At 36.7% G+C, this 27,679-nt stretch overlaps 1 protein-coding gene across 2 annotated transcripts in view; it reads left to right on the top strand.

The window, feature by feature from the left end:
- The first annotated feature begins 493 nt into the window (after nt 1-493).
- LOC123566415 (E3 ubiquitin-protein ligase NEDD4-like) overlaps nt 494-27,679 on the top strand; it is a 53,496-nt gene continuing 26,310 nt past the window's right edge. Inside the window, exons 1-6 of one of the 2 annotated variants that reach the window (XM_045360462.2) lie at nt 494-535; nt 3,162-3,262; nt 11,844-12,076; nt 13,209-13,499; nt 14,004-14,166; nt 17,544-17,573. In XM_045360462.2, coding sequence (XP_045216397.2) covers nt 11,856-12,076; nt 13,209-13,499; nt 14,004-14,166; nt 17,544-17,573 — 705 coding nt within the window. In that variant the 5' untranslated portion in view covers nt 494-535; nt 3,162-3,262; nt 11,844-11,855. The remainder of the gene's footprint in view (nt 536-3,161; nt 3,263-11,843; nt 12,077-13,208; nt 13,500-14,003; nt 14,167-17,543; nt 17,574-27,679) is intronic. The other variant, XM_045360464.2, reaches the window with a different exon arrangement.

Below are 27,679 nucleotides of genomic sequence, written 5' to 3'. Positions count from 1 at the left end.
AACAATTTTTGCTTGTTATTTTTTGTACACATTTGATAAAAAGTTTTACCTACTCATCATGCTATCAAATGCTTCTCTTTTTCTACAAAGTGTAATGCTATATCATTAATGGCATACCACTTTGTTGTTGTTTGACAAGGATAAACTTCAAAGCTAAACACTGCTCATGGTTTAGAACATTTGAAGTTCTCTGAAAAATCTCCAAAGTTGGCAGTTACAATATCAATACTAGAACTAGTCACACACTGCGAAAAATAGTCTAGGTTTTTGTTGGGGAATAAGCGGTTATTGTACAGAAATTGGACAAAACCTGTAATGACACCATCTTTAATGATATTCATGAAGCATTTATGTATGGTACTATATAACATTTGTTTAACAGAAAAGTGATTTGATTGTGTTTTTTTTTTCTATGTTTGTAGACAAGAGATGATTTTCTTGGGCTTGTAGAAATACCGCTGAATCATACAACCATAGTAACAGAGCGATCAGGCCGGGACATTGCCTGTAAAGACTATATTCTTAGACCAAGAACGTAAGTGTGAAAGAAATCTTAGTAATTTTATAGTTTGGGCATTATTGCAATACACCAGTAGTTGTCAACATAGCATATTACATAGGGGTAATAATTCTATATCTTCTGTAGACCAGTAGCCATCAAGGTAGTTCATTATAGAGTCCTCCAGGGAGGTCATTTCAGTATTTAGACAGTTGCGGTTATCCCTTTATTTGTTTTCAGTTTTTTTATCATGCGTACAAGGACAGTTGTGGTTATGCCTGTATATGTTTTCAGTATTAGGTCACATGTACGTGGACAGTTGTGGTTTTACCTGTATATGTTTTCAGTATTCGGTCACATGTACATAGACAGTTGTGGTTATACCTGTATATGTTTTCAGTATTCGGTTACATGTACATAGACAGTTGTGGTTATACCTGTATATGTTTTCAGTATTCAGTCACATATACGTGGACAGTTTTGGTCATACATATATATATGTTTTCAGCAGGGCTCCGGAAATTTTGATAACTCTATCGGTCCGAAACGAAAATCCTGACACCGGTGCTACCCCACCCACCGCATTCCCAATATTACATATTTTGTAAAACGTGATAGGGTAAAGAAATAAGCATGTCATGCATTAAAACTGAGTTACCAGTCACCGCGCGTTACCATACAATGAAGACAGTTATTCAGTGTGTTGTGTGATCGTTACTTTGTTTAAATTTCGATGTTTTTCCGAGATAATACGAGGCATTGACACCGTGTGCGTAACTAGTCTAAAAGCCAACGCACGTGACTTCGATACCGTATACACAGCAGATACTTTGTGATGTTTCCTCATTCTTTGACGGAATTCTATAAAATACAATGCGTCAAAGTGAGTTACACGACACATATTCTCTGCTAAACAGCCTCAGTATTTAAAGAATACTCTGCCGCGGACTGAATGTGTACGTTATTTGAACGCTGAGATCGAATTTCCCGCATGTATAGTACCAAAACGTCACGCGGGTTGGCCACGGATATTTCATTTCACTTATGTTGTACTTCAATAAGCAACTACATTTTATAAAGTTATATGTTCTCTTCTGATGTAAACAAAATTTCGTTTTGAAACGTTTTTTAAAAGACCGATTTGATAAACAGTGCCACTCCGGTTTTCTTTATCATTCGTGGTTGCCCGTCCATTTTTTAGCTCACCTGTCACAAAGTGACTAGGTGAGCTTTTGTGATCGCGCAGCGTCCGTCGTCCGTCCGTCCGTCCATAAACTTTTGCTTGTTCTTTTTTGTACAGTCTGGTTGCAATGACGATTTTCTGCATTTATTTCAACTGGAGCCCCAACAAATGAATTATGTAATTTTTTCAAATCAAGTAATAATAAAAATTATTTTTATCGGTTTTCCGTGTGATGTCTCATTAAATCAAAGACCTATAATGTACAATTATAGCTCTTTGATTAAATGCAGCGACCATTTGTTTGTTACCGTGATCAAACATAGCCTTTTGAAATAAACCATCCGTCGGATTCTAAATAAAAGAAGTGGATCCCCGTCGAAATGATTTGGATCCAGTCAGAAACGTTAGGAAACCAGTCAAAAATGTTTAATACGTCGCAGTCGGCTGTCTGCAAACATTAAGGGATGTGCAGCGCGAGCACTGATTGCGTCACGCGCTAATTACGGACCGATTATCAAAGTGACAATCAGACCGTTTGACACGTTTATTGATTATCTGAAGGTGCGACCAACAATTTCCTACTTGGCAGGTGATCGTGTATCGAGATATCAGACCGAAATTTATACTTTTCTCCATTTTTACGGGACCGATTTTTTTCGTTTTTTCACTTCACGAATCGGTCTGAAAGTCAAAAATCGGTCCAAAACCGACAAACCGGCAAATTTCCGAAGCCCTGGTTTTCAGTATTTGGCCACATGTTCAAGGACAGTTGTGGTTATACCTGTATGTGTTTTAAGTATTCGGTTACATGTAAATAGACAGTTGTGGTTATACCTGTATTTGTTTTCAGTATTCGGTCACATGTACATGGACAGTTGTGGTTATACCTGTATATGTTTTTAGTATTTGGTCGTGTTACAAGGACAGTTGTGGTTATACCTGTATTTGTTTTCAGTATTCAGTCACATGTACGTGGACAGCTTTGTATATGTTTTCAGTATTTGGCCACATGTTCAAGGACAGTTGTGGTTATACCTGTATGTGTTTTCAATATTCAGTCACATGTACATAGACAGTTGTGGTTATACCTGTATATGTTTTCAGTATTCGGTCACATGTAAATAGACAGTTGTGGTTATACCTGTATTTGTTTTCAGTATTTGGTCACATGTACATGGACAGTTGTGATAATACCTGTATAAATTATGTTTTCAGTATTCGGTTGTGTTACAAGGACAGTTGTGGTTATACCTGTATTTGTTTTCAGTATTCAGTCACATATACGTGGACAGTTTTGGTTATACCTGTATATGTTTTCAGTATTTGGCCACATGTTCAAGGACAGTTGTGGTTATACCTGTATGTGTTTTCAATATTCAGTCACATGTACATAGACAGTTGTGGTTATACCTGTATATGTTTTCTGTATTTGGTCAGCTTTATTAGGACAGTTGTAGTTATACCTGTATTTGTTTTCAGTATTCGGTCACGTGTACGAGGACAGTTGTGGTTATACCTAGCATATGTAGATAATTGAGGAAGAGGAATCTTCAGAGGAAAATCCAACTGCTCCACAGGAGGTAATAAATACATTTTACATTCTTGCTCCACGAAAGGTGTAAGTTTTTGTATGGTATTGTTGTTTTTTCTCCATAAGAAACTGTAGAAGTTGGACAAGTTTCATGTGCAAACTGGACATATCCCTCTCCTTTGCCTCCAAAAGTTGTATGACAGAATTTTTAGCTTGATTATATGAAATTTTTTACATGCTTGAGCTATTTTAATCACCCTTTTGCCGTTGTCCGTGTGTGCATCATAAGGTTGAAATTTTGCGGGTAAGCAAGTTTCTCAGAACTTCAAGGTGTACACATGTGTATTTGGCATTATGAGATGACCTCCCTGGTCCAGTACAAGTTACATAACTCTAGATTATATTTTGTCAAAATTATGCCCCTTTATAACTTAGAATTTGCATGTAAGCATGTAAACTGATTTGATTAAATGATATTTGAAGTTTGAACTTCTGATTAAGAAACTTTCCATAAAACTATGAAATTGGACAGAACAATCTTATAAAGGGCAGGGCCACTTCTCCAAGTTAATAATGTGTCCTGGCTTTTGGATGACAAAAACAATGGGGTAGAAATTCCAAAGAAATAGGGAAAGTAGTTTAGTTTCTTTTATTTTCTGAAGAAGAAAAATATACTGTCCATATTTTCCTTATATAAAATAACCTTGAAAATATATTTTTCACCTAGTTATGGCCCTTAAAGAGAATTCTAATATTTATTTTCCTTTCATAGATTTTTTTCAAATTCACATAATTATATGATAGGAAAATTTGTGCTGAAAACAATGAACAAATAAAGACAATGGGTCACCAGGCTTGTTTTTGTGAAAAATTGTTTTGAACTGCCAGCGATTTTTCAACATTTTCATAATTTTCTCCTTTGTTATAAATACCAACCAAAATATGCATCAGGACAGCACAAAGTTTATTCTTTTTACAGATTTTATTATATACTTATTTGATATCACAGTCATATTTGTAATACTATATCCTTACAATAATGGGTACAAATGAAAAAAAAATCTTGATTCATATTCACTTTTGTGAACTTTTTTCAATGAAAAATACTCATAGTGAAGAATATTTTTTTAAGTTTTGAAAAAACTGTTTCATAGATTTTTTCCCTGTTTTTCTTGTGTATAAATAATTGTATTGTGAGCATAAAAATGGCTAAAAATGTATTGGTCACCAGGCTATATTTTATGTTAAGACCGGTTAAATACAGCACCTGTTCGGACGAAAAATGGTGCTATCCTGACCAAACTGATTACATGTATATCTGCTAAAGGTTAAAGAAAAGTTTTAAAAATTCTGAATTCTTTCTATAATTGAATGCTAAATAATCTGAAAGGAGATATTGTCTTATCAGTACAAAGTCAATTGTCTAACATTATACATGTATGAACAACACTATCTTTGCACTAAAATGTGATGTGAAAACACAGCCACAGAAATGGCAAGATACATGTCAGGCATGATACATGTCAATACAACATAAACCAGTATCAACATTTGATTACTGATAAAACTTATTAAAAATGTTATTTTATTCCAGATTCCTCATATTTAAGATTGTCTGTCACATGTTTCAACAAATGTTGACTTCACTTCAATTTTCCATAGAAAGTGTCGGCTGCGCAGAAAGATGCGCATAAAAAACTATAGGAATTCCCTTTAATTATTTTTTTCTTTATAATATAATTATATGTATATGGAAAAAAATTTCCATGCTATTTCTCGGTCCTAATTTGCCAGACTTTTATCAAACCTTGAAATTGTCATTGGTACAAAGTCAAGCTGTGCATGTGTAAAGCACATTCCATTTAAATGATTTATAGCTCGATTTTTTGAGGAAAAAGTAGAGGTATTGCATTCGCCCTGGCATCGATGTTGCCGTTGCCGTTGGTTGAAGTTTTTTTTATAAAGTCAGATATCTCTGTTACTATCAATGTTATCGACTTAAAATAGTTATTAACTATCAGTCTACACCAGGAGAAACAATCCCCATAACTCTGTTTGAATTTTGACAGAGTTATGCCCCATTTAAACTTAATGAAGTAGATAAAGACCAAACACGCTGTCAGTTTCAAAATTTACTATACCATTTTAACTTAGAAATTTTTATGCCCCCGAAGGGAGGCATATAGTTTTTAGCTCATCTGATTTTTTGAAAAAAAATGATGAGTTATTGTCATCACTTGAGCGGTTGTCGGCGTCGGCGTCGGCGTCTGCGTCGGCGTTGCCTGGTTAAGTTTTATGTTTAGGTCAGCTTTTCTCCTAAACTATCAAAGCTATTGCTTTGAAACTTGGAATACTTGTTCACCATCATAAGCTGACCCTGTATAGCAAGAAACATAACTCCATCTTGCTTTTTGCAAGATTTATGGCCCCTTTTGTACTTAGAAAATATCAGATTTCTTGGTTAAGTTTTATGTTTAGGTCAACTTTTCTCCCAAACTATCAAAGCTATTGCTTTGAAACTTGGAATGCTTGTTCACCATCATAAGCAGACCCTGTACATCAAGAAACATAACTCCATTTTGCTTTTTGCAAGATTTATTGCATCTTTTGGACTTAGAAAATCAGTTTTCTTGGTTAAGTTTTATGTTTAGGTCAGCTTTTATCCTAAACTATCAAAGCTATTGCTTTAAAACTTGCAACACTTGTTCACCATCATAAGTTGACCCTGTACAGCAAGAAACATAACTCTGTCCTGCTTTTTGCAAGATTTATGGCCCCTTTTGGACTTAGAAAATATCAGATTTCTTGGTTAAGTTTTATGTTTAGGTCAACTTTTTCTCTTAAACTATCAAAGCTATTGCTTTGAAACTTGCAACACTTCTTCACCATCATAAGCTGACCCTGTACAGCAAGCAGCGTAACTCCATCCTGCTTTTTGCAATAATTATTGCCCCTTTTGGACTTAGAAAATCATTTTCTTGGTTGAGTATTATGTTTAAGTCAGCTTTTCTCATAAACTATCAAAGCTATTGCTTTAAAACTTGCAACAGTTTTTCACCATCATAAGTGGACACTGAACATAAAGAAACATAACTCTATCCTGCTTTTTGCAAGAATGATGGCCCTTTTTAGACTTAGAAAATCATGGGTAGGACAATATTTCTATTACACAAAAAAAATCAGATGAGCGTCAGCACCCGCAAGGTGGTGCTCTTGTTGAACTGTCTGTCGGTCTGTCCGCAATTTTCGTGTCCGGTCCATATCTTTGTCATCGATGGATGGATTTTCAAATAACTTGGCATGAATGTGTACCACAGAAAGACGACGTGTCACGCGCAAGACCCAGGTCCGTAGATCAAAGGTCAAGGTCACACTTAGACGTTAAAGGTAATTTTTCATGATAGTGCATTTGTGCCGGTCCATATCTTTGTCATCCATGGATTGATTTTCAGATAACTTGGCATGAATGTGTACCACAGTAAGACGACATGTTGCGCGCAAGACCCAGGTCCGTAGCTCAAAGGTCCTAAACTCTAACATCGGCCATAACTATTCATTCAAAGTGCCATCGGGGGCATGTGTCATCCTATGGAGACAGCTCTTGTTGGTAAAAGTTTTTGATAAAGTCAAATATCTCTGTCACTATCGAAGCTTTTGACTTGAAACTTGAAATAGTTATTTACTATCAAAGTCTACACCAGGAGAAACAGTCCCCATTACTCTGATTATATATTTGATTGAGTTAAGCCCCTTTTACTGGCAAAGCTCTATTTCAGAGTCAGGCACTGAGAAAAATCTATCGAGGTTTATTACGGACAGCTCTTATTCACATAGTTATTGCCCTTTATCCCTTTATTAATTTTTTCTTCATATGTATAGGGAAAAAATTTGGCCGCGCTTTACAAGGTAATTTCAAAATGCAGTGTAAACACAATATATATTTTTTGTGCATCTTAAATACTTTTTACATTTTCTCCCTGTACAATATACAAATGCAATGTATCATATTTTAAATACCCCTGTTCCTCTAACAGTAAGCTGCTGTCTGGGGGTATTCATCACCATTAGTGATAGGTCTTGTTTTACATGAAAAATATGTGTAAGCCTTTACCTACAGTACCTGCATGGATCTAGGCCAGTAGTAAAATCACTTGGAAGGCACTTGATAGTAACTATTGTGTTCTGACATGTTTCTTGCTAGAGTTATCTCTATTGGTTCTTTAATGTTTGCCTTTTTAGCTCACCTGAGCTTTTGTGACCGATCAATGTCCATCGTGCGACAGGCGTTGTCCGTCCGTCAACATTTTTAGCTCACCTGTCACAAAGTGACAAGGTGAGCTTTTGTGATCGGGCAGTGTCCGTCGTGCGTCCGTGCGTGCGTCCGTAAACGTTTGATTGTGACCACTCTAGAGGTCACATTTTTCATGGGATCTTGATGAAAGTTGGTCAGAATGTTCACCTTGATGATATCTAGATCAAGTTCGAAACTGGGTCACGTGCCATCAAAAACTAGGTCAGTAGGTCTAAAAATAGAAAAACCTTGTGACCTCTCTAGAGGCCATATATTTCACAAGATCTTCATGAAAATTGGTCAGAATGTTCACCTTGATGATATCTAGGTCAAGTTCGAAACTGGGTCACATGCCTTCAAAAACTAGGTCAGTAGGTCTAAAAATAGAAAAACCTTGCGACCTCTAGAGGCCATATATTTCTTGAGATCTTCATGAAAATTGGTCAGAATGTTCATCTTGATGATATCTAGGTCAAGTTCGAAACTGGGTCACGTGCCATCAAAAACTAGGTCAGTAGGTCTAGAAATAGGAAAACCTTGTGACCTCTCTAGAGGCCATATATTTCACAAGATCTTCATGAAAATTGGTCAGAATGTTCACCTTGATGATATCTAGGTCAAGTTTGAAACTGGGTCACGTGCCGTCAAAAACTAGGTCAGTAGGTCAAATAATAGAAAAACCATGTGACTTCTCTAAAGGCCATATTTTTCATGGGATCTGTATGAAAGTTGGTGTGAATGTTCATCTTGATGATATCTAGATCAAGTTTGAAACTTGGTCATGTGCGGTCAAAAACTAGGTCAGTAGGTCTAAAAATAGAAAAACCTTGTGACCTCTCTAGAGGCCATATATTTCATGAGATCTTCATGAAAATTGGTCAGAATGTTCACCTTGATGATATCTAGGTCAAGTTTGAAAGTGGGTCACGTGCCTTCAAAAACTAGGTCAGTAGGTCAAATAATAGAAAAACCTTGTGACCTCTCTAAAGACCATATTTTTCATGCGATCTCCATAAAAATTGGTCAGAATGTTCATCTTGATGATATCTAGGTCAAGTTCAAAAGTGGGTCATGTGCGGTCAAAAAGTAGGTCAGTAGGTCAAATAATGAAAAAACGTTTTGACCTCTCTAGAGGCCATATTTTTCATGGGATCTGTATGAAATTTGGTCTGAATGTTTATCTTGATGATATATAGGTCAAGTTTGAAACTGGCTCAACTGCAATCAAAAACTAGGTCAGTAGATCTTGAAATAGAAAAACTGTTTGACCTCTCTAGAGGCCATATCCTTGAATGGATCTTTATGAAAATTGGTCAGAATGTCCACCTTGATGATATCTAGGTCAAGTTTGAAACTAGGTCACGTGCCTGATAAAACTAGGTCAGTAGGTCAAATAATAAAAAAAACCTTGTGACCTCTCTAGAGGCCATTCTTTTCATGGGATCTGTATGAAAGTTGGTCTGAATGTTCATCTTGATGATATCTAGGTCAAGTTTGAAACTGGGTCAACTGCGGTCAAAAACTAGGTCAGTAGGTCTAAAATTAGAAAAATCTTTTGACCTCTTTAGAGGCCATATTTTTCAATGGATCTTCATGAAAATTGATCAGAATGTTCACCTTGATGATATCTAGGTCAGTTTTGAAACTTGGTCACGTGTGGTCAAAAACTAGGCCAGTAGGTATAAAAATACAAAAACCTTGTGACCTCTCTAGAGGCCATATTTTTCATGAGATCTTCATGAAAGTTAGTGAGAATGTTCACCTTGGTGATATCTAGGTAAAGTTCAAAACAGGGTCACGTACCTTCGAAAACTAGGTCAATAGGTCAGATAATAGAAAAACCTTGTGACCTCTCTAGAGACCATATTTTTCAATGGATCTTCATGAAAATTGGTCAGAATTTTTATCTTGATAATATCTAGGTCAGGTTCAAAACTGGGTCACATGAGCTCAAAAACTAGGTCACTATGTCAAATAATAGAAAAAAACGACGTCATGCTCAAAACTGGGTCATGTGGGAAGAGGTGAGCTGTTCAGGACCATCATGGTCCTCTTGTTTTTTAAGATACAGACTTGAAATTTGGATGACATGTGCAGTTTTTCACACCAATCTTAAAACTGACTCTCAGTGACCATGAATGTGACATACTGACCTACTTTCTATATATTTAGCATCAGTTTGCCATTTTAAACTTGTGGCTCATATTACTCAGGTGAGTGATTAAGGGTCATCATGACCCTCTTGTTTGAATAAAAGTATGTTGTATGAGAAATTCTTGATTAAAATATAATGATTCCTTTTTAAAGAAAAAACGCCAGAGCTCTAATTTCATGCACAAATCAGGCCCTGTGTCTACATGTATTTTAGAATGACTTTAAAACAGCAAGATTCATGTAAATGATTTGGACAAACATTGACTTATTTGTATTGAGTTTATAAACTCCTTTTGATTGTATGATGATTGTATTATGTTATACTTTTTATTTCTGATCATATAATGTAAATGCATTTCAAACATGTCCTAGACAATTTTTTTCAGTCTTGAAAACTGAATTTTTGGCCAGCTCGTACACGGTTTTGAATTGTAATCACAGATAATAATGCAGTCAGTTTTATAGATACCTGTCATTTAGAAATATATTATTATTTCTCAGCTTGTATTGTGCCATGTAATACTTTATGCAGATGTTTCCTGCAGAATCTGACAACCAGTCAGTTAGTAGCTCACCCTTGATTTCAATATTAAACATTATTGATGTGTTACAAGTAGTAATGAATGATAAGAAACAGCCAGTATTATTGCATTAACCTTTAGCATGCTAGATAAATTGTCGTCTGCTGGAAATGTCGTCTGCTAAAATTGTAAAGTTCATTCAATTTGCTCCAAAATTGGAAGAAATATTGTCAAAGTAGCAAACAGCTTTGAACCTGATCAGACGCCGATTTAATCGGCGTCTGATCTGGTTCCAAGCTGTTTGCAAAGGCTGTTAAATTCGCCTGCAGCAGGCTAAGGGTTAATGAATGAGGAAATTACATTCAAAACTTGACCTGTATTAACTTCCTGTATTTGTTTGGATAAGGATGGTAAATGGTTTAGCAGGCTGTCATAGCATTTTCCAATTTTCCACTGAATCAGGAACTTTGTAATAATTACAACAATCAATGTTTACTAGAGTTAATTTTATGAAGCAAGATGCAGGATCGCTATTGGATACTTTTTTTTTCAAAATATCTCGTAGAACACTCCTGAAAAACCCGGTGTGTGTGTCCTGTAATGCTGAGGTGCACCTTGATTAGAAAATATTCTAGAAGATTGATATGGCTGCATCTCTTCTCTCATATATATAAGTAATTGTTAATCTAAAATTTAACTGATTGGTTTACTGTTTAATTAAGCTTTTTTGGTTAATACTCGGTAACTTGAGTTTTAATATTATTGATTGTTTTCTTATCAATTCATCGGCTGACTAATGCAAGACTCCTACCAAACTTATTGCAATGAAATTTTACATGTACAATATACATGCATTTATGATTATAAAGAAGATTTTAAATTATACGCCTGTCTCTGAAAGAGCTGGGCATATTATGTGAACACCCGTGACAGGCACGTGGCCATCGGCATCCAAAAGTATGTCCGCTTTTTAAGTCAAACAGTTTTCATCGGATCTTCACCAAACTTGCTGACAATGTTTGTGGGCATAGTATCTCGGCCAAGATTGATAACAAGCCAAATAGCCTCAGGCACTCTTGGATTATGTCCCTTGAAGTACTCGAAAAACTGCGTATTTAGCCTTGTCCACTCTCCGAGTTACATAGTTCCATCTGATCTTCACCAAACTTGCTGACAATGTTTATGGGCATAATCTTGACAAAATTTGATAACCAGCCAAACCGCCCTTGGCAGTCTTGGATTATGGCCCTTGAATTACTCGAAAAACTACGAACTTGGTATACAACATCAACATTATTTACTTTATGATACATAACTGAATATTTAGACAGGCATATTTTGTGACACTCTGGCACTCTTGGTCTATTTGCTTTATGCTCTCACCAGTTATTGTCAGGGGAAAAAAAGCTTTTTTTAAAAAACAGTTGAAAAAAACCAACCAACCAACAAATTTCCAAGTGAGGTTTCCAAGAGCCTTAAGATACAGACAGATATTTTCAAAATGTTGAAAGTTGATGCCAACAATGTTTCATGATTTTGTTATTTCACAATAACTGCTATGGAATTGATAGTTTTGCAATAAGGAAGTGTTTATTGATCCACCAGTCAATAACAAGCTAGTACGTAGGTAAAAAGTAATGGTTTATGTCATTATTGTTCCACAGCCTGGTTGGGAAATGTTGGATGGTTTTTCTGCTCTCAACACAAATGACAATGGCGCCTCAGCATCAGCAGAGTCTGCTGGCTCAGCTTCTGGCCCAGAACAGGAACCAGCAGTACAAGAGCAGCCCCTGGAGCCCCTACCCCCGGGCTGGGAGGAGAAGAGAGATGCTACAGGTAGAAGATACTACGTCAACCATACAAGCAGGAGAACACAGTGGGCAAGGCCAAGTCCAGGGTAATGCATAATGTTTTATTGAAGTAGAAAAATGTATATAACTTTAATTTAAAAATTTGCCTCTTAATGTGATATATATCTTTTTTACAGTATCATGAGTATGTTTCAGTTTGCATATTATTTCTTAGTATACAGAAACTTGAGACAATTACAAATAGACATAAATATTAAGTGTTGCCTGAATATCATTTATTCATTGATCAGGAGGGTTTATTTTTATATGCCTGAAGGGATGTATTATGTTATGACGCCGGAATCTGTCTGTCCATCCTTCTGTCTGTCTTTCATTCATTAGCAGTTTCTCGTCAGTATGTATTTCTTGAAAACTTAACCAAGAAATCTGATATTTTCCAAGTCCAAAAGGGGCATAATTCTTGCCAAAAGCAGGATAGAGTTATGTTTCTTGCTGTACTCTTTGAAGAAACTTGACACAAATGTTCACCACAACGAGACGATGTGCAGAGCACTTGTTTGAGTTTGCTCGCTTCAAAGTCAAATGGGTCAAAGGTCATATAACTTTGTTTCGTGTGGGCTCTGTAACTCTTGAACTGCTTAAAAGATTTTAAAGAAACTTGGCACAAATGTTTTACCAGCCATTTCGGTAATTAAAGTTGATGCAGTCCTGTACCTTGTTCGATAAAATACATGCCTATATGTAGCTGAAAGTATGCATAAAGGCTCTTAAAGATTTTGTTAAGTGTAGGTCTTAAAGTCTTTGTTAAGTATATGCCCTAGGGTCCTTAAACAGTACAGGGATATTAGATGCATGTGAAATTGTGTATCAAGGGATTTGTATGGGATTTCAGCCAGTAAGACCAGAGTTATGGCTCTTTAGCCAAAAATATGCATAATGGGCCTAAAAGCTTGTGTCACTCAGATATCAACATGTATTTGACTTAGAGTCATGAAACTTAATAGGAATGTTGTTCAACATATGGGGTTTTATTTGGGATTTTTATACCCTGCCCTTAACCCCCAACCCCCAAAATCTGGATTACTGTCATTTTCTTTTATCTTGTGTTTCTTGATGATGTTTTGTAGTATTTACTGCTTTCCACAAATCCTGTTATAAGCAGTTGTAGTAAAAATAACACATGTGTAGGTATCACAATATTTATGAATTATTTCACAGGGCATCAGATACTGGAACAAGCACTTCAGAAAGTACGCGCTCACACCATCCGCGTTCGAGTCGAACAGGCTCCAGCATAGCACAGTCAGAGAGTACAATTTCTGATGATTCAACATGTGACAATTCTCATTCGGAAAGTTCAAGAACACGAGTTCAGTCATTTGGAGCTTCCGCTATGACAACTCCGTCACGACTTCCCGCTGGCTGGGAGGAAAGGGTGGATGCAAATGGAAGAACATATTATGTCAATCATGTTCACAGAAAAACACAATGGGAAAGACCAACAGTGCAGTAAGTTGTTTATATTTCTCTCAAAGAAATTATTTCCTTAAGTTCTAGAGTCAGCATTCAAGTTTGCTGAGTGATGTTGGTGGAAAGAAAATGTTGGACGCATCACCCTTTGTTTAGTAAAATCTAAGTATGCCAATGTGTTTTTGATTTCAAATGTGTTTTATCAGTTGTTTATTCTTTGCTGCACTGCACAAGCGGGCAGCCACGATATGATAATGCAATACAATGTATTGCGGATACTTGAATAACCTATTTGTCAGGACAGAATATTCAAATAACCGGAGTATTCAAATATCAGAATGCTAAATTTTCAACTTTTTTTTTAGTACAAAAAAAATGTCAAATTTGGTCATGCTTTCATATGTGGTATTTAAAACAAGAGCTTTCTGAACTGTAAGATAATTCTCTTTCATTTGATTAACAAACATTTACAGCTCGACTAGAGGTACAGGTAATCTTTATTTGAAAATGACAATCTTGTTATAGTCTAACCTATGTATTTAGATCTGACACAGAGCAAGAATCGACATCAGAAGATGATACAAGACGTATTGCTCAGATGTATAGGCAGCGACGACACATCAGTGTGGAAGACACGGTGAGCCTTGGTCCCGATGGCAATGCCTCGTCCCCAGCTGGTGCTCGTCGTCTGGAATTTGCTCAACAGGTAAGTTGGAGAATACTTCATGTTTTCTGTTATGTTAAATTGCTGAACAGGTTGTCATCATGCTGAAATTTAAGACTAATTTTCCTGTCATGGAGTAAGATCAGCTATTGCTATATATGTTCTAATGTGCTAATGGCCAACACCATTAGACAGCAGCCACATTTCTCAGCAATTTTATTAACTAAAAATTTGCCTCACACCATGGTCGGTTTGAACCGACTTGGGTAATAGAATTCTGTCTTGAGGAAGCCGTCCAGCTGGCTTTCTGAAGGTCTGTGGTTTTACCTAGTTGCCCTCCCATGGCTAGACCATTACCCTCAAAAGCAGGAAAAATTGCCATATGACCTAATAAAAAAACTGAAATAAGTTGTAAGTTTTTCCAACACCGGCTAATTTTTGTTTTGTCTCCCACCACACAGTGGTGTAGGAGACGTATTGATTTACTCCAGTCTGTGTGTGTGTGTGTGTGTGTGTGTGTGTGTCTGTCACAAAGCTTGTCCGCACTCTAAGTCGAACATTTCTCATCTAATTTTCACCAAACTTGAACAAAATATGTTTGACCATAAGAGCTCGGCCAAGTTCGATAACTAGCCAAATTGGTCCAGGCATCTTGGAGTTATGGCCCTTGAATTACCAAAAATCGGCCTTTTTACTCTTGTCCGCACTCTAATTCAAACATTTCTCATCCGATCTTCAGCAAACTTGAACAAAGCGTGTTTGACCATGAGACCTCTGCCAAGTTCGATAACTAGCCAAATCGGTCCAGGCATTTTGGAGTTACGGCCCTTGAATTATCGAAAAATTGGCAGTTTTACTCTTGTCCGCACTCTAAGTCGAACATTTCTCATCCGATCTTCACCAAACTTGAACAAAATGTGTTTGACTATGAGACCTCGGCCAGGTTTGATAACTAGCCAAATTGGGCTAGGCATTTTGGAGTTATGGCCCTTGAATTACCGAAAAATCGGCCTTTTTACTCTTGTTCGCTCTCTAAATCAAACATTTCTCATCCGATCTCCACTAAACTTGAACAAAATGCGTTTGGCCATAAGACCTTAGCCAAGCAGGGCCCACGCTGTCGTTCGCCACTCGAGCCATTTGGCGAATCTGCGATGAAAGTGGCGAAGAAAAATCGCGAGTGGCGAAAATGAAAAAATGTTCGTAATTTGGACCGCCATTTTGTTTCAGACGTTCTAAATCGTAACCTCCCAGAAATTATGTTAAAAACAGTTGACTGGTTCCGATAATTTTACCTTATAAAATTAACTTATTTCGGGATAGTACTACCCAGTCTGCGTTTACTTTACATATAACAATGTGTAATAAACATATTGACACGCGAGAAGATGCAATTTGCAATCAATTAGCAACCGATTATCGGGTTAAAATAATCTTTTTGTTTCGTTCTCATTACGGCAGATTAAATGATTGATGCCTTTAATTTCCATGATGAAATAATTAATAAATAAATCGGCAAAATAATGACTGGTTTGATGAATTTTTTAACGATGTCGCCACCGTCAGACAGTATCTTAGTCACAGGCACGGGTCCAGTGTATTTTTTGTTTAATATAAAAATCCTTTTTTTCACACAAATATACTTTTTATATGTTAGTCTAATGAAAAAAAAATGATGACAAAAAATCTGGTCACAATATCATACACGACACTGTGACCGGATTTTTGTCATCTTTTTTTTTTCATTTGACTAACATAGAAAGCATATTTGTGTGAAAAAAGGTGTTTTTTATATTAATAAAAAAAAAAAATACACTGGACCCGTGTCTGTGATCTTAGTAAGTAATTAGTAAAGGTGTTTGCCAACTTTTTTGATTGTCTCTAAAAGTTAGGAATGGATTTGAAATGTAATCCTGTATCAGGGTAGATTTCTCGGAAGCACAGAGCACCAAAAACACAGCCCCCGGGCCATGCATTTACATAGTAGGCCCACAACAAAAAGAAGCTGTAATGGAAAAATATTCCAGACAGGTTGCTTCAAACATCCAACAACATTTTAAAATACAAAACTTGCTTTAGAGGTATACCCACTTTCATTCAAAAGTCCCCCTATATAGCTAGAATATCACCATTTGCTTATGGGAAGTAACAAAAATTTTCAACGCGCCGCGGGAAGGGAAACCTCTCCAGCACCCTCCCTACCGTTCCCGAGAAAAAGGGTGGCTCCAACTTTTTTCAGCCCAGTGTGGGCCCTGCCAAGTTCGATAACTAGCCAAATCCACCCAAGCACTTTTGATTTATGGCTCTTGAATTACTGATTGGATCCACTCATCCAGACCATATAATTGGATCCACTCGTCTAAACCATCTAAAGAAACTAGACATTTTACATAGGGGCAGTTGTGGGAGACATGCGCTTTTCTCAAAAGCATCTCTAGTTAAAATTTGAATTAATTGAATCTTCCTTATTTTGAAATATGTATAACTATTGTGCAAGTAGATTTCTGTGTCAAAGAACTTAATATGCCTTGTGTCGATGATAGAATGTTGTATCTTTTATGAATTTTTAATTTTGTTCATTTTCCCATGAACTGAAAAGAATCAGTGTAAAACCCCAGCCATGGACACAAATTGAAATATGCTCTAATAAAGTGAATGACTTGGAAATGGATTACAATATGCAGCTATATTGGCGGGTAGCCTGTGTGCAAATTAAGCTATAGGAGGGCCAGTAATCACTGATTGCCATTTAATGATTTGTTACGTAGATGTAGTTTCCAGTTATTGGAACTTCATACATTGAGTGGGTGCCTCCGTGGCCTAATGGTTAATGGCACTGACTCCAAATCACTGCTGTTGTTTTGAGCCCTGCTTGTGGCATTGAATTCTCCATGTGAGGAAACAATCTTATGGAAGTTGTCGTTAGTTCTACCCATGTGCCCGATCTTGATGAAATACCGGTAATGTATGGAGGCAGGGGTACCTGGGGTTGTCCTCCGCGGGTGACTATGAAAAGCTGGAATGTCGCCATTATGGATTGTGTTGGTGCAACATGAAACCAAACAATAACAAAAAAAAATCATACATCGAGCACCAACTTATTGACTGGTTACTAAATTCTGACCTGTACACTTTACTTACTATTTATAGTAAAGTATGTAATGAAAAATCCTACACAGTTTTGTTTGATCAGTAAGGATATTATAAGAGTACCTGTCTGTACGTCAAGACTTTATATGACAATTTAACCAAAGCCTGAACACCTAAAGCTGATTTTCCCCAACCTTTGAGATGAAGTAACATATGGAGCTAAGATGAAATTTTGGGAAACCTTTCAGCTGTGACTGTAAGACTGATAATGGTGTAAAACACCAGAAAAATATGAAGTAAATATTTATAATATTTTTGTTTTGATGCAGAATAGGACACAGTCTCTAGATGTACCGTATGTAAGTGACTTGGTGTTACGCAGATATAGGTGTATGCAGTGTGTACATGTTTGTTACACTAATAGCATATTGATGTTAATGTATATACATGTTCATTGTTTACACTGCGAAAGACAATCTGTACACAGATTCCATAGGCTGTTTGTGTATACCATGTTTGTGTATACATTTGATGCACGTCCTTTTCTTTGTTTATTTCGTAAAAAACACAGATTTTCATTAATTTTAGTTTAAAAAATTGCAGTAACTGAGAGGAATGATCTTTCTGAATACCTTCTGAAAATTGCATTAAATACGTGTACATGGTTGATCCCTTAGAGCTTATTTTGTTTGATTTTTTTTACTGACATTGAAATACAGTATATTGTTATGCTCTTGTCAGTAGGTTTGTTAGCTCACCTGTCACAAAGTGACAAGGTGAGCTTTTGTGATCGCGCGGTGTCCGTCGTCCGTCGTCCGTGTGTCCGTGCGTGCGTCCGTCCGTAAACTTTCGCTTGTGACCACTCTAGAGGTCACATTTTTCATGGGATCTTTATGAAAATTGGTCAGAATGTTCATCTTGATGATATCTAGGTCAAGTTCGAAACTGGGTCACGTGCCATCAAAAACTAGGTCAGTAGGTCTAAAAATAGAAAAACCTTGTGACCTCTCTAGAGGCCATATATTTCACAAGATCTTCATGAAAATTGCTCAGAATGTTCACCTTGATGATATCTAGGTCAAGTTTGAAACTGGGTCACGTGCCTTAAAAAACTAGGTCAGTAGGTCTAAAAATAGAAAAACCTTGTGACCTCTCTAGAGGCCATATATTTCACAAGATCTTCATGAAAATTGGTCAGAACATTCACCTTGATGATATCTAGGTCAAGTTCAAAACTGGATCACGTGCCATCAAAAACTAGGTCAGTAGGTCTAAAAATAGAAAAACCTTGTGACCTCTCTAAAGGCCATATTTTTCATGGGATCTTCATGAAAATTGATCAGAACATTCACCATGATGATATCTAGATCAAGTTCGAAACTGGGTCACGTGCCATCAAAAACTAGGTCAGTAGGTCAAATAATAGAAAAACCTTGTGACCTCTCTAAAGGCCATATTTTTCATGGGATCTGTATGAAAGTTGGTCTGAATGTTCGTCTTGATGATATCTAGGTCAAGTTTGAAACTGGGTCACGTCCGGTCAAAAACTAGGTCAGTAGGTCTAAAAATAGAAAAAGTTTGTGACCTCTCTAGAGGCCATATATTTCATGAGATCTTCATGAAAATTAGTCAGAATGTTCACCTTGATGATATCTAGGTCAAGTTCGAAAGTGGGTCACGTGCCTTCAAAAACTAGGTCAGTAGGTCAAATAATAGAAAAACCTTGTGACCTCTCTAGAGGCCATATTTTTCATGGGATCTGTATGAAAGTTGGTCTGAATGTTCATCTTGATGATATCTAGGTCAAGTTCGAAAGTGGGTCACGTGCCGTCAAAAACTAAGTCAGTAGGTCAGATAATGGAAAAACTTTGTGACCTCTCTTAAGGCCATATTTTTCATGGGATCTGTATGAAAATTTGTCTGAATGTTCATCTTGATGATATCTAGGTCACTTTCGAAACAGGGTCATGTGCGGTCAAAAACCAGGTCAGTAGGTCTAAAAATAGAAAAACCTTGTGACCCCTCTAGAGGCCATACTTGTGTATGGATCTCCATAAAAATTGGTCAGAATGTTCACCTTGATGATATCTAGATCAAGTTTGAAACTGGGTCACGTGCCTTAAAAAACTAGGTCAGTAGGTCAAATAATAAAAAAACCTTGTGACCTCTCTAGAGGCCATACTTTTCATGGGATCTGTATGAAAGTTGGTCTGAATGTTCATCTTGATGATATCTAGGTCAAGTTTTAAACTGGGTCAACTGCGGTCAAAAACTAGGTCAGTAGGTCTAAAATTATTAAAATCTTTTGACCTCTCTAGAGGCCATATTTTTCAATGGATCTTCATGAAAATTGATCTGAATGTTCACCTTGATGATATCTAGGTCAGTTTCGAAACTGGGTCATGTGCGGTCAAAAACTAGGCCAGTAGGTATAAAGATAGAAAAACATTGTGACCTCTCTAGAGGCCATGTTTTTCATGAGATCTTCATGAAAATAGTGAGAATGTTCACCTTGATGATATCTAGATAAAGGTCAAAACAGGGTCACGTACCTTCGAAAACTAGGTCAATAGGTCAAATAATAGAAAAACCTTGTGACCTCTAGAGACCATATTTTTCAATGGATCTTCATGAAAATTGGTCAGAATTTTTATCTTGATAATATCTAGGTCAAGTTCAGAACTGGGTCACATGAGCTGAAAAACTAGGTCACTATGTCAAATAATAGAAAAAACGACGTCATACTCAAAACTGGGTCATGTGGGAAGAGGTGAGCGATTCAGGACCATCATGGTCCTCTTGTTGACCCTTTGGTCAGCCATTAGACACTTTAGTTTTTGATCAATAATTAGAGAATAATTTGACCTGCTGTAGTCCAAGTTCGTAGGATAATTCTTTATAATCAGTATATGACCCCAATTTTTTTGGTCAGTAGGTCAATGTCAAGGTCATATTGATCTGAGATTGCAACAAGTTTCTGATCAGAAAGTGGAGAAGGCTTAGGCCTACTGTGGTCAAACGTCATATCCCTTATTGCTTTTGGAGTCATTAGGTCAAGGAAAGAGTGACTATTAGATCGAAAATGGTTTCTCATCAGTTACTAGATAGTGCTTTAGCCTATACTAGACAAACTTCATTCTAGATGTACAGTCTATAGGACAGAGGGAAAGATCAAAGTGACATGGAGATGATCAAAATCTAGAGAATGATTTGGTCTACTGTAATGAAACTGCATAGGATGATTGTCCCTGGTCAGTAGATGACTCCTATCATTTTAGAGGCCAAAGGGCATGTTCAGAAACCTTCACACTGAAAAAATAATAGTTTCCAATCACAAAATTATAACAGCTGGGGACACCTTTTGCTTTTGAAGTCAGTAGGTCAAAGGTCAGTGTCACTGACCTGGAGATGAAAAGTGATTCCTGTTCAATGACTTAAGAATGCTTGACCCACAGTCAAACTTCTTAGAATGATTGCCTGTATTAAGCAGATGCCCCCTATTGCTTCTGAAATCAGTGGTCATAAGTCAAGGTCATGGATACCTTTATACCTAAAATTGTGTCAGAAAAACAGTTGAACATATGAACATAATGTCATCAGACTTAATAGCATGGTCAGCAGATGACCACCTTAATTGTTTATAGGACCTTTGGGTCAAAGGTCTAGGTCACAGCATACTGAACTGAAAATTACACACCTTGTAACCTCTGACTAGTCATTATAGGGGAGCATATATGTTTACAGACAGCTCTTACTATTTATTTTCCTGTTTTTCCCTTTAGATAAGCTGCATCATTATTCAATGAGTTTTCATACAAGTAATAATAACTTTGTTAGTGTTACACTAAATTTACCAAAGGCAAAAGGTTTATTTTAAGTGTCCAAACAATTATTTCCAGTATGGACATTAAATTTTGTTTAACCCTTAGCTTGCTGGCGGCAAGTAATTCTGCCTTTGCGACCAGTGTAGACCAAGATCAGCCTGCACATCCGTACAGGCTGATCATGGTCTGCACTGTTCGCCATTCTGTCAGTATCTTTCTTGGTAAGCACCCCTTTTAACACTTAATGGTACTATCCAAATTGAAAGATGGACAAGTTCATTATAGAAATTTAGCAGGGTATGGGTTAAAAATTTAAGAAAATTGTCTTGCTGTTATAAACATGTTAGAGAGATGCTATGATTCAGTTTGTGATATACTGGTTGTTTGTATCGGGGTTGAAAATCATTTTTAGTCATTTTTTTTTTTTGGGAAAAAAAAAATGATGAGTTTTTGTCTTCACTTGAGGGTTGTCGCGTCGGCGCCCGGGGGGGTTTGGCCGGGTTTAAATTTTTATTTTTTGGTCAGTTTTTTCTCCAAAAAACTATCAAAGCTATTGCTTTGAAATTTGGGAAAAGACTTGTTCCCCCTTAAGCTGCCCCTGTTTTGGCAACAAACAAAATCCATCTTGCTTTTTGAAAGATTTAGGGCCCCCTTTGTACTTGGGAAAAAAAATCAGATTTTTTTGGGTTTTTAAGTTTTATGTTTAGGTCACTTTTTTCCTAAACTATCAAAAGAATTGTTTTGAAAGGGGAATATTTGGGTTCACCATCATAAGCAGCCCTTTTGTACATAAAGAAAAAAATAACTCCATCCCCCCTTTTTTGCAAAAATTTAATTCCCCCTTTTGGATTAAAAAATTTGTTTTTTTGGGTTTAAAGTTTTTTGTTTAGGTAGCTTTTACCCCCCCAAACAAAACAAAGCTATTGCTTTGAAACTTGCAACACCTTGTTCCCCATTTTAAGCTGCCCCTTGTCCGCAAGAAAAAAAACTCCTTCTTGCTTTTTCCCAAGTTTTTTGGCCCCCTTTTGGTTTTAGAAAATTCGATTTCTTGGTTAAGTTTTATGTTTAGGTAAACCCCTTTTTCTTTTTTAAAACTATAAAAAGCTTTTGCTTTAAAAAACTTGAAAACACTTGTTCCCCATCTAAGGGGACCCTGAAACAGAAAAGAAAACTTTAACTCCACCCTGCTTTTTCCCAAAAATTTTCCCCCTTTTGGCCCTTAAAAAATTTCATTTTCTTGGTTGGGGTTTTAATGTTTAAGGCAACTTTTCTCATAAAACTATCAAAGCTATTGTTTAAAATTGCAACAGTTTTCACAATTTAAGGGGACACGGGTACATCAAGAAACAAAAACTCTACCCTCCCCTTTTTGAAAAATTGAGGGCCCCTTTTTTAGACTTAGAAAATCAGGGGTTTGGGGACAATATTTTGTTATACAAAAAAAAATCGATGAGGTCCAGCCCCGCGGGCCGGCGCTCTTTTTTCCTTATATTTTGTCGAGAAGAAAACATTTTGCATTTTGGTTGCAAGGAAAGCTTTAAGATATGCCATTCATTTATCAAACTGTCTGCTTTAGACCACATCCCTTCCCTGCCATACAGACACTGCAGTAAAGTGAGAAACACACAAAGCAAAAAAAATGGTTTTTTTTTAAACCCAAAATGCCCAAAAAGTGGACAAAAGCACCACTTATCCCCAAAAGTACTGTTAGTTTGTTGGGAGAACGGGACTTTTCCCCTGTTATATAGTTGAACCCTTTTTTAGCAGGGTTTCCCCAGGGGGAGTTTAAAAACTTCGTGTTGGGTATGCCGTTGCCTTTTACTGTTCTTAGGCCCCCGCCTCCCCCTTATCTCAAAAAGGAAAGAGGGCAGATCTATGGCCCAGGGAAATTGTGAGTTTGATCCCGGGCGAAGGGGAAATGTTTCCTGATGATTTGAAAAAGGGACATTGTATCTGAAATTAGTCCTACCTCTGAATCATGAGAGAATTTGGTAGTTACTTTACTTAGGGAAAGGAAAAGGTTTGTACTGGTGCAGAATCCAGGGAGCACGGGTTGGGTTTTTAACTGCCCACAGTTACATAATTGATTACTGTTGAAAAACAGTTTTTTAAACCCCCCCCCCAAAAGGAAACAAAATTTTAATGTACTCTAGGCCCCAAAAGGTTTCTTATGATTTTTTTTGGGCACATTAAATAATTAAAATTTTCTGGGGCGGGGGGCGGCCCGGGCGTTTTTTTAAAAGACTTATCATTTTTTTTTAAGTCAAAAATTCTGTAAGAATTATAAAGTGTTTTCCCACAGGGAACCCAAACGGTGCAAAATTCAGTAGAAAGTTGAAAGATTTTGTAAAGTTAAACTTTGGGGGTCAGTTTTAACTTTTTTAAATATAAACCTCTTGCCTTTTTTTTTTAATATTTAAATTTTTTTTTTTTAGTCCCCCAGACCCAAAGGCCTCGGGGGGTTGAGCTATTAGGTTCACTCACCGCCCGGCCCGTAAACTTTTACTTTAAACAAATCTCCTCAAAAACCCGCTGGGCCAATTTAAATCCAAACCACAGTAATTTTCCCTTTGGGGGTTAAAGCTTTCCAAAAACCTATTCAAAAAATTTTAATTCTATGAAAACTCTTGTTCCCATGGCAACTAAAAGGAAAAAATTTAAAAAAAAATTTTTTGTCAAAACCAGAAGCCCTGAGCTTAGTATTTGGTGTAAAGCATTCCCTAGAGGCCCTTAAAAAAGTTTTTTTCAAATCTTCCCTGGGGTCAAAATTGACCCCCCCCCGGGGGTTTTCACTTGATTTTACATGGGAAAAATTTAAAAAAAATCTTCTAAAAACCCAAAAGCCCGGAGCTTGATATTTGACGGGTAGCATTCCCTAGTGGACCTTTTCTTTTTTAAAATTGTTAAAATCATCCCCCGGGGGGTAAAAATTGACCCCCCCCCAAGGAGTCACTTGTTTTTTCTAGTTTTTCCTTAGGAAATCTTCAAATTTTTAGCTCACTGTCAAAGTGCCCAAGGTGGTTTTGTGATTGGCAGCGTCCGTTTTTTTGGGGTTTTTGGGCCCGTCTGCCCTTTCTGAAAAATTTTTGGCTTGGGGACCACTCTAGAGGTCACATTTTTTTTAGGGGGTCTTTTAAAAGTTGCCCGAATGTTCATATTTTTGTTAAAAAATTCTAGGCCCCAAGTTCGAAACTTTCCATGTCGGCCCCCAAAAAAACCCCCTAGGCCCGTTGGTCTAAAAAATAAAAAAACCCTTGTGACCTCTCTGGGCCCCAAATTTTTCCCAAGGATTTTTCATAAAAAAAATTGGCCCGAATGTTCCCCTTTGAGGGATAATCTAGATAAAATTTTGGGAAAACGGGGTCCGTGCCATCAAAAATCTAGGTCAGTAGGTCTAAATTAATAAAAAACCTTGTGACCACTTTTGGGGCCCAATTTTTTAAAATGGGGTCTGAATGAAATTTTGGTCGGGAATGTTATATGATGATATCTAGTTTTTTTTTAAAAATTGGGTCACGTGGGGGTTAAAAAATAGGTCAGTAGGGTCTAAAAATAGGAAAAATTTGGGACCTCTTAGATTTTTTATTTTCAATGGATCTTCATAAAAAATTGGGTTTAAAATTGTTCCCTTGATGATATCTGGCCCCAAATTTTAAAAATGGGCAGGGTGCCGCCCAAAAAAGGGTTCATTTGGTCAAAAAAATAAAAAAAAGTGGGGCCCTCTTTTAAAAGGCCATATTTTTCATGGGATCTGTATGAAAGTTGGGTTTTAAATGTTAAACTTGATGTGTCTAGGTCAATTTTAAAACCAAAGTCAACTGCAAACAAAAATAGGTCATTTAGGTTAAAATTAAAAAAAAACCTTTTAAACCTTGAGGCCATTTTTTTCCCAATGGATTTTCCAGGGGAAAATTTGGGTTTGGGAATGTTTTCCACCTTAAATGTTATCTGGGAAAAAATTTCCCAAACTGGGCACATGGGGTAAAAAGCTAGGCAGTAGGTATATAAATAAAAAAAACCTTGTGCCTCTCTAGGGGGCCATATTTTTCATGAGATCTTCATAAAAAATTGGGGGAAAAGTTCATTTTGGGATGATATTAGGAAAATTTCCCAAAAAATGGGTCATGTCCCTTTTAAAAAAATAGGTCATTGGGGTTTAAAAAAATTTAAAAAAAACCCCTTGGGGCCCTCTCAAGGGGGCCAAAATTTTTTCCAAAGGTTTCTTAATAAAAATTGGGTTTAGAATTGGTCAAAAATTTTTATCTTGATGAAAAGTAGGTATTTTAAAAAGGGGTTTCAATGAGTTTAAAAAAACCTAGGTCACTATGTCAAAAAAATAGGGAAAAACGATGTGTATCAGTTAAAAAAACGGGGGTCACGGGGGGGACAAGTGAGCGATTAAGGCCCTTTCTGGCCCTTTTTTTAAAAGTTAAACCAAAAGGGCCCCTAGAGCTTAGAAATTTGACTGTAGCATTCCCTAGTGGACCTCTAAAAAATTTTGTTCAATCCTGCCCCCCGGGATAAAAGATTGTACGTAAAAAAAATCTTCAAAAATTTTAAAAAAAACCAAAAGGCCTAGGGGCTTAGATTTTTTGACATTTTTGCATTGCCTAGTGGACCCCCTAAAAAATTTTTTTTTAAAATCATGACCCCCAGGATCAAATTGCCCCTCCCCCCATGGGGTTAATTGTTTTGTAAATAAAAAAAATCTTCAAAAAGTTTCTAAAAATAAACCGGAAGGCCTGAGCTTGGGATTTTTTGACATGTAGCTTTCCCCTAGGGGAAACCCCTCAAAAAATTTATTCTTTATCAGGGACCCCCTGGGGTCAAAATTAAACCCCCCCCGGGGGGCCCATTGATTTTCCCTGGGAAAAATCTTAAAATTTTTTTTTAAAAAAATTAAACCCAGCGGGCCCTAATATAGTTTTTTTGACATGTAGCATTGAAAAGACTTCTACAAAGTTTGTTAAAATCATTTTCCCCCGGGGTCAAATTGACCCCCCCCCCAGGGGGTTTTACTTGATTGTACATGAAAAATTTCAAAAATTTTCAAAAAATAAACCCAGAAGGCCTAGGGGCTTAGATTTTTGACATTTTTGCATTGCTGGGGGACCTCTACAAAATTTGTTAAAAATCTTGAGGGCCCCCCCCCCCCCCCCCCCCCCCCCCCCCCCCCCCCCCCCCCCCCCCCCCCCCAAAAGGGTCAGGCCCGGGGGTTATTTAATTTGTACCCGGAAAATTTCCAAAATTTTTTTTTTAAAAATCATCAGTTTGCCCTTTGAAACATGTAGCTAATATTACTCAGGGGTTGAGCGTTTCCAGGGTCATCATAAAACCTCTTGTTTTTTGGAATTTTAAACCCTTTTTAATATATCAAAGGGGACATCTTTATGTAAATATGTTTTTATCCCCAGGTGGGCGGCAGTGGGGGAGAATGTACTTTTTTGAAAGGGGCAAAATTAAAGGTTTGGTTATGACAACAAAAATCCAAAAATATGACAAAAAAGCCCTGCGATATTTTTTAAAAGTGCAAAAGAAAATTTTTTTTCCCTTTGGAAAATTGGTATGGGTAAAAAGGCAGTATGGGGGAATATGAAAATTTTTCATTATTTCATTTTCCCCCCCCTTTTTTGTCGGTCTGTTTTTTCCATTGCCTCATTGTTCATCAGTCACAAAATTTGAGATTTCTTAAAATTAAAAAAAAGCAGGAGGGTTTTTTCATGGGAAAACCCGGGACATAGATAACATGTAATATATAGAATATGCACATCATTTTATTTTATCATTTTGTTCGTCCATTCATCCATCTGACTGTTCCCTTATTAAACACCAAAGGGTAGTCCTTTTTTAAGGGACAGAGATTATTTTATGAAATGTTGTTTTAGATTTATGGGGGGTTTTTTTGAAAATTAGGTGATAATTAAAATTAAACTTTTTTTGAAAGCCCAAAGCTAAACGGGGGGTGTGTTTATTATGTTGGGTTTTTAAAATTTTTATTTTTTAAAATTTTAAATTTTAATGACTATTAATTTGTAATTATGTTGAGGGCCCCAAGGATACCCCCTTTTACCGTAAAACCCTGAACCCCTTTAAAAATTTAAAATTCATTTGCAAAGGTTTTCTTTTTTTAGCTATGATAAATTTTTTGATTTATCTTGCGGATAAGCCGAAAAAAGTAAAAAAACTCAGGGTGAAAAGTAAATGCTTTGTTCTCTTTTAAAATTTTTGTCAAATAGAAAATAAAATGTTTGTGAACAGGGGTTTAAAATACCTGGTTTTAAAAAGTATTTTAAAAGGGAAATTTAATGATTTTTCCACAGGGCTTTGTTTTTTATGCCCCCGAAGTGAGGTTTTTAGTTTTTTTTAAAGGTTTTGTCGGTCTGTCCGAATTTTTGTGTCCCGGGCCCTTTCTTTGCATCCCTGGGTGGATTTTCAAATTAAATTGGGGTTTAATGTGTACCCAATAAGAAGAAAGTGCGCCCCGCCCCGACCCACCCTCCGTAGCCCCAAAGGGGGAAAATCAACTTTGGTTTTTTAAAGGGCATTTTTTTTTAAGATAGTGCATTGAGGGGGGGTTCCCCCGGTTTCCCTATTTTTGCTCCTGGGGATTTTCAAGTAACTCGGTACATGTGGGGCCCAGT

The sequence above is a fragment of the Mercenaria mercenaria genome, chromosome 8 (assembly GCF_021730395.1).
Source record: "Mercenaria mercenaria strain notata chromosome 8, MADL_Memer_1, whole genome shotgun sequence".
In the NCBI taxonomy this organism is placed as follows: domain Eukaryota; kingdom Metazoa; phylum Mollusca; class Bivalvia; order Venerida; family Veneridae; genus Mercenaria; species Mercenaria mercenaria.
The sequence above is the reverse complement of the archived record's forward strand: the minus strand, read 5'-3'. Positions and strand labels throughout refer to the sequence as shown.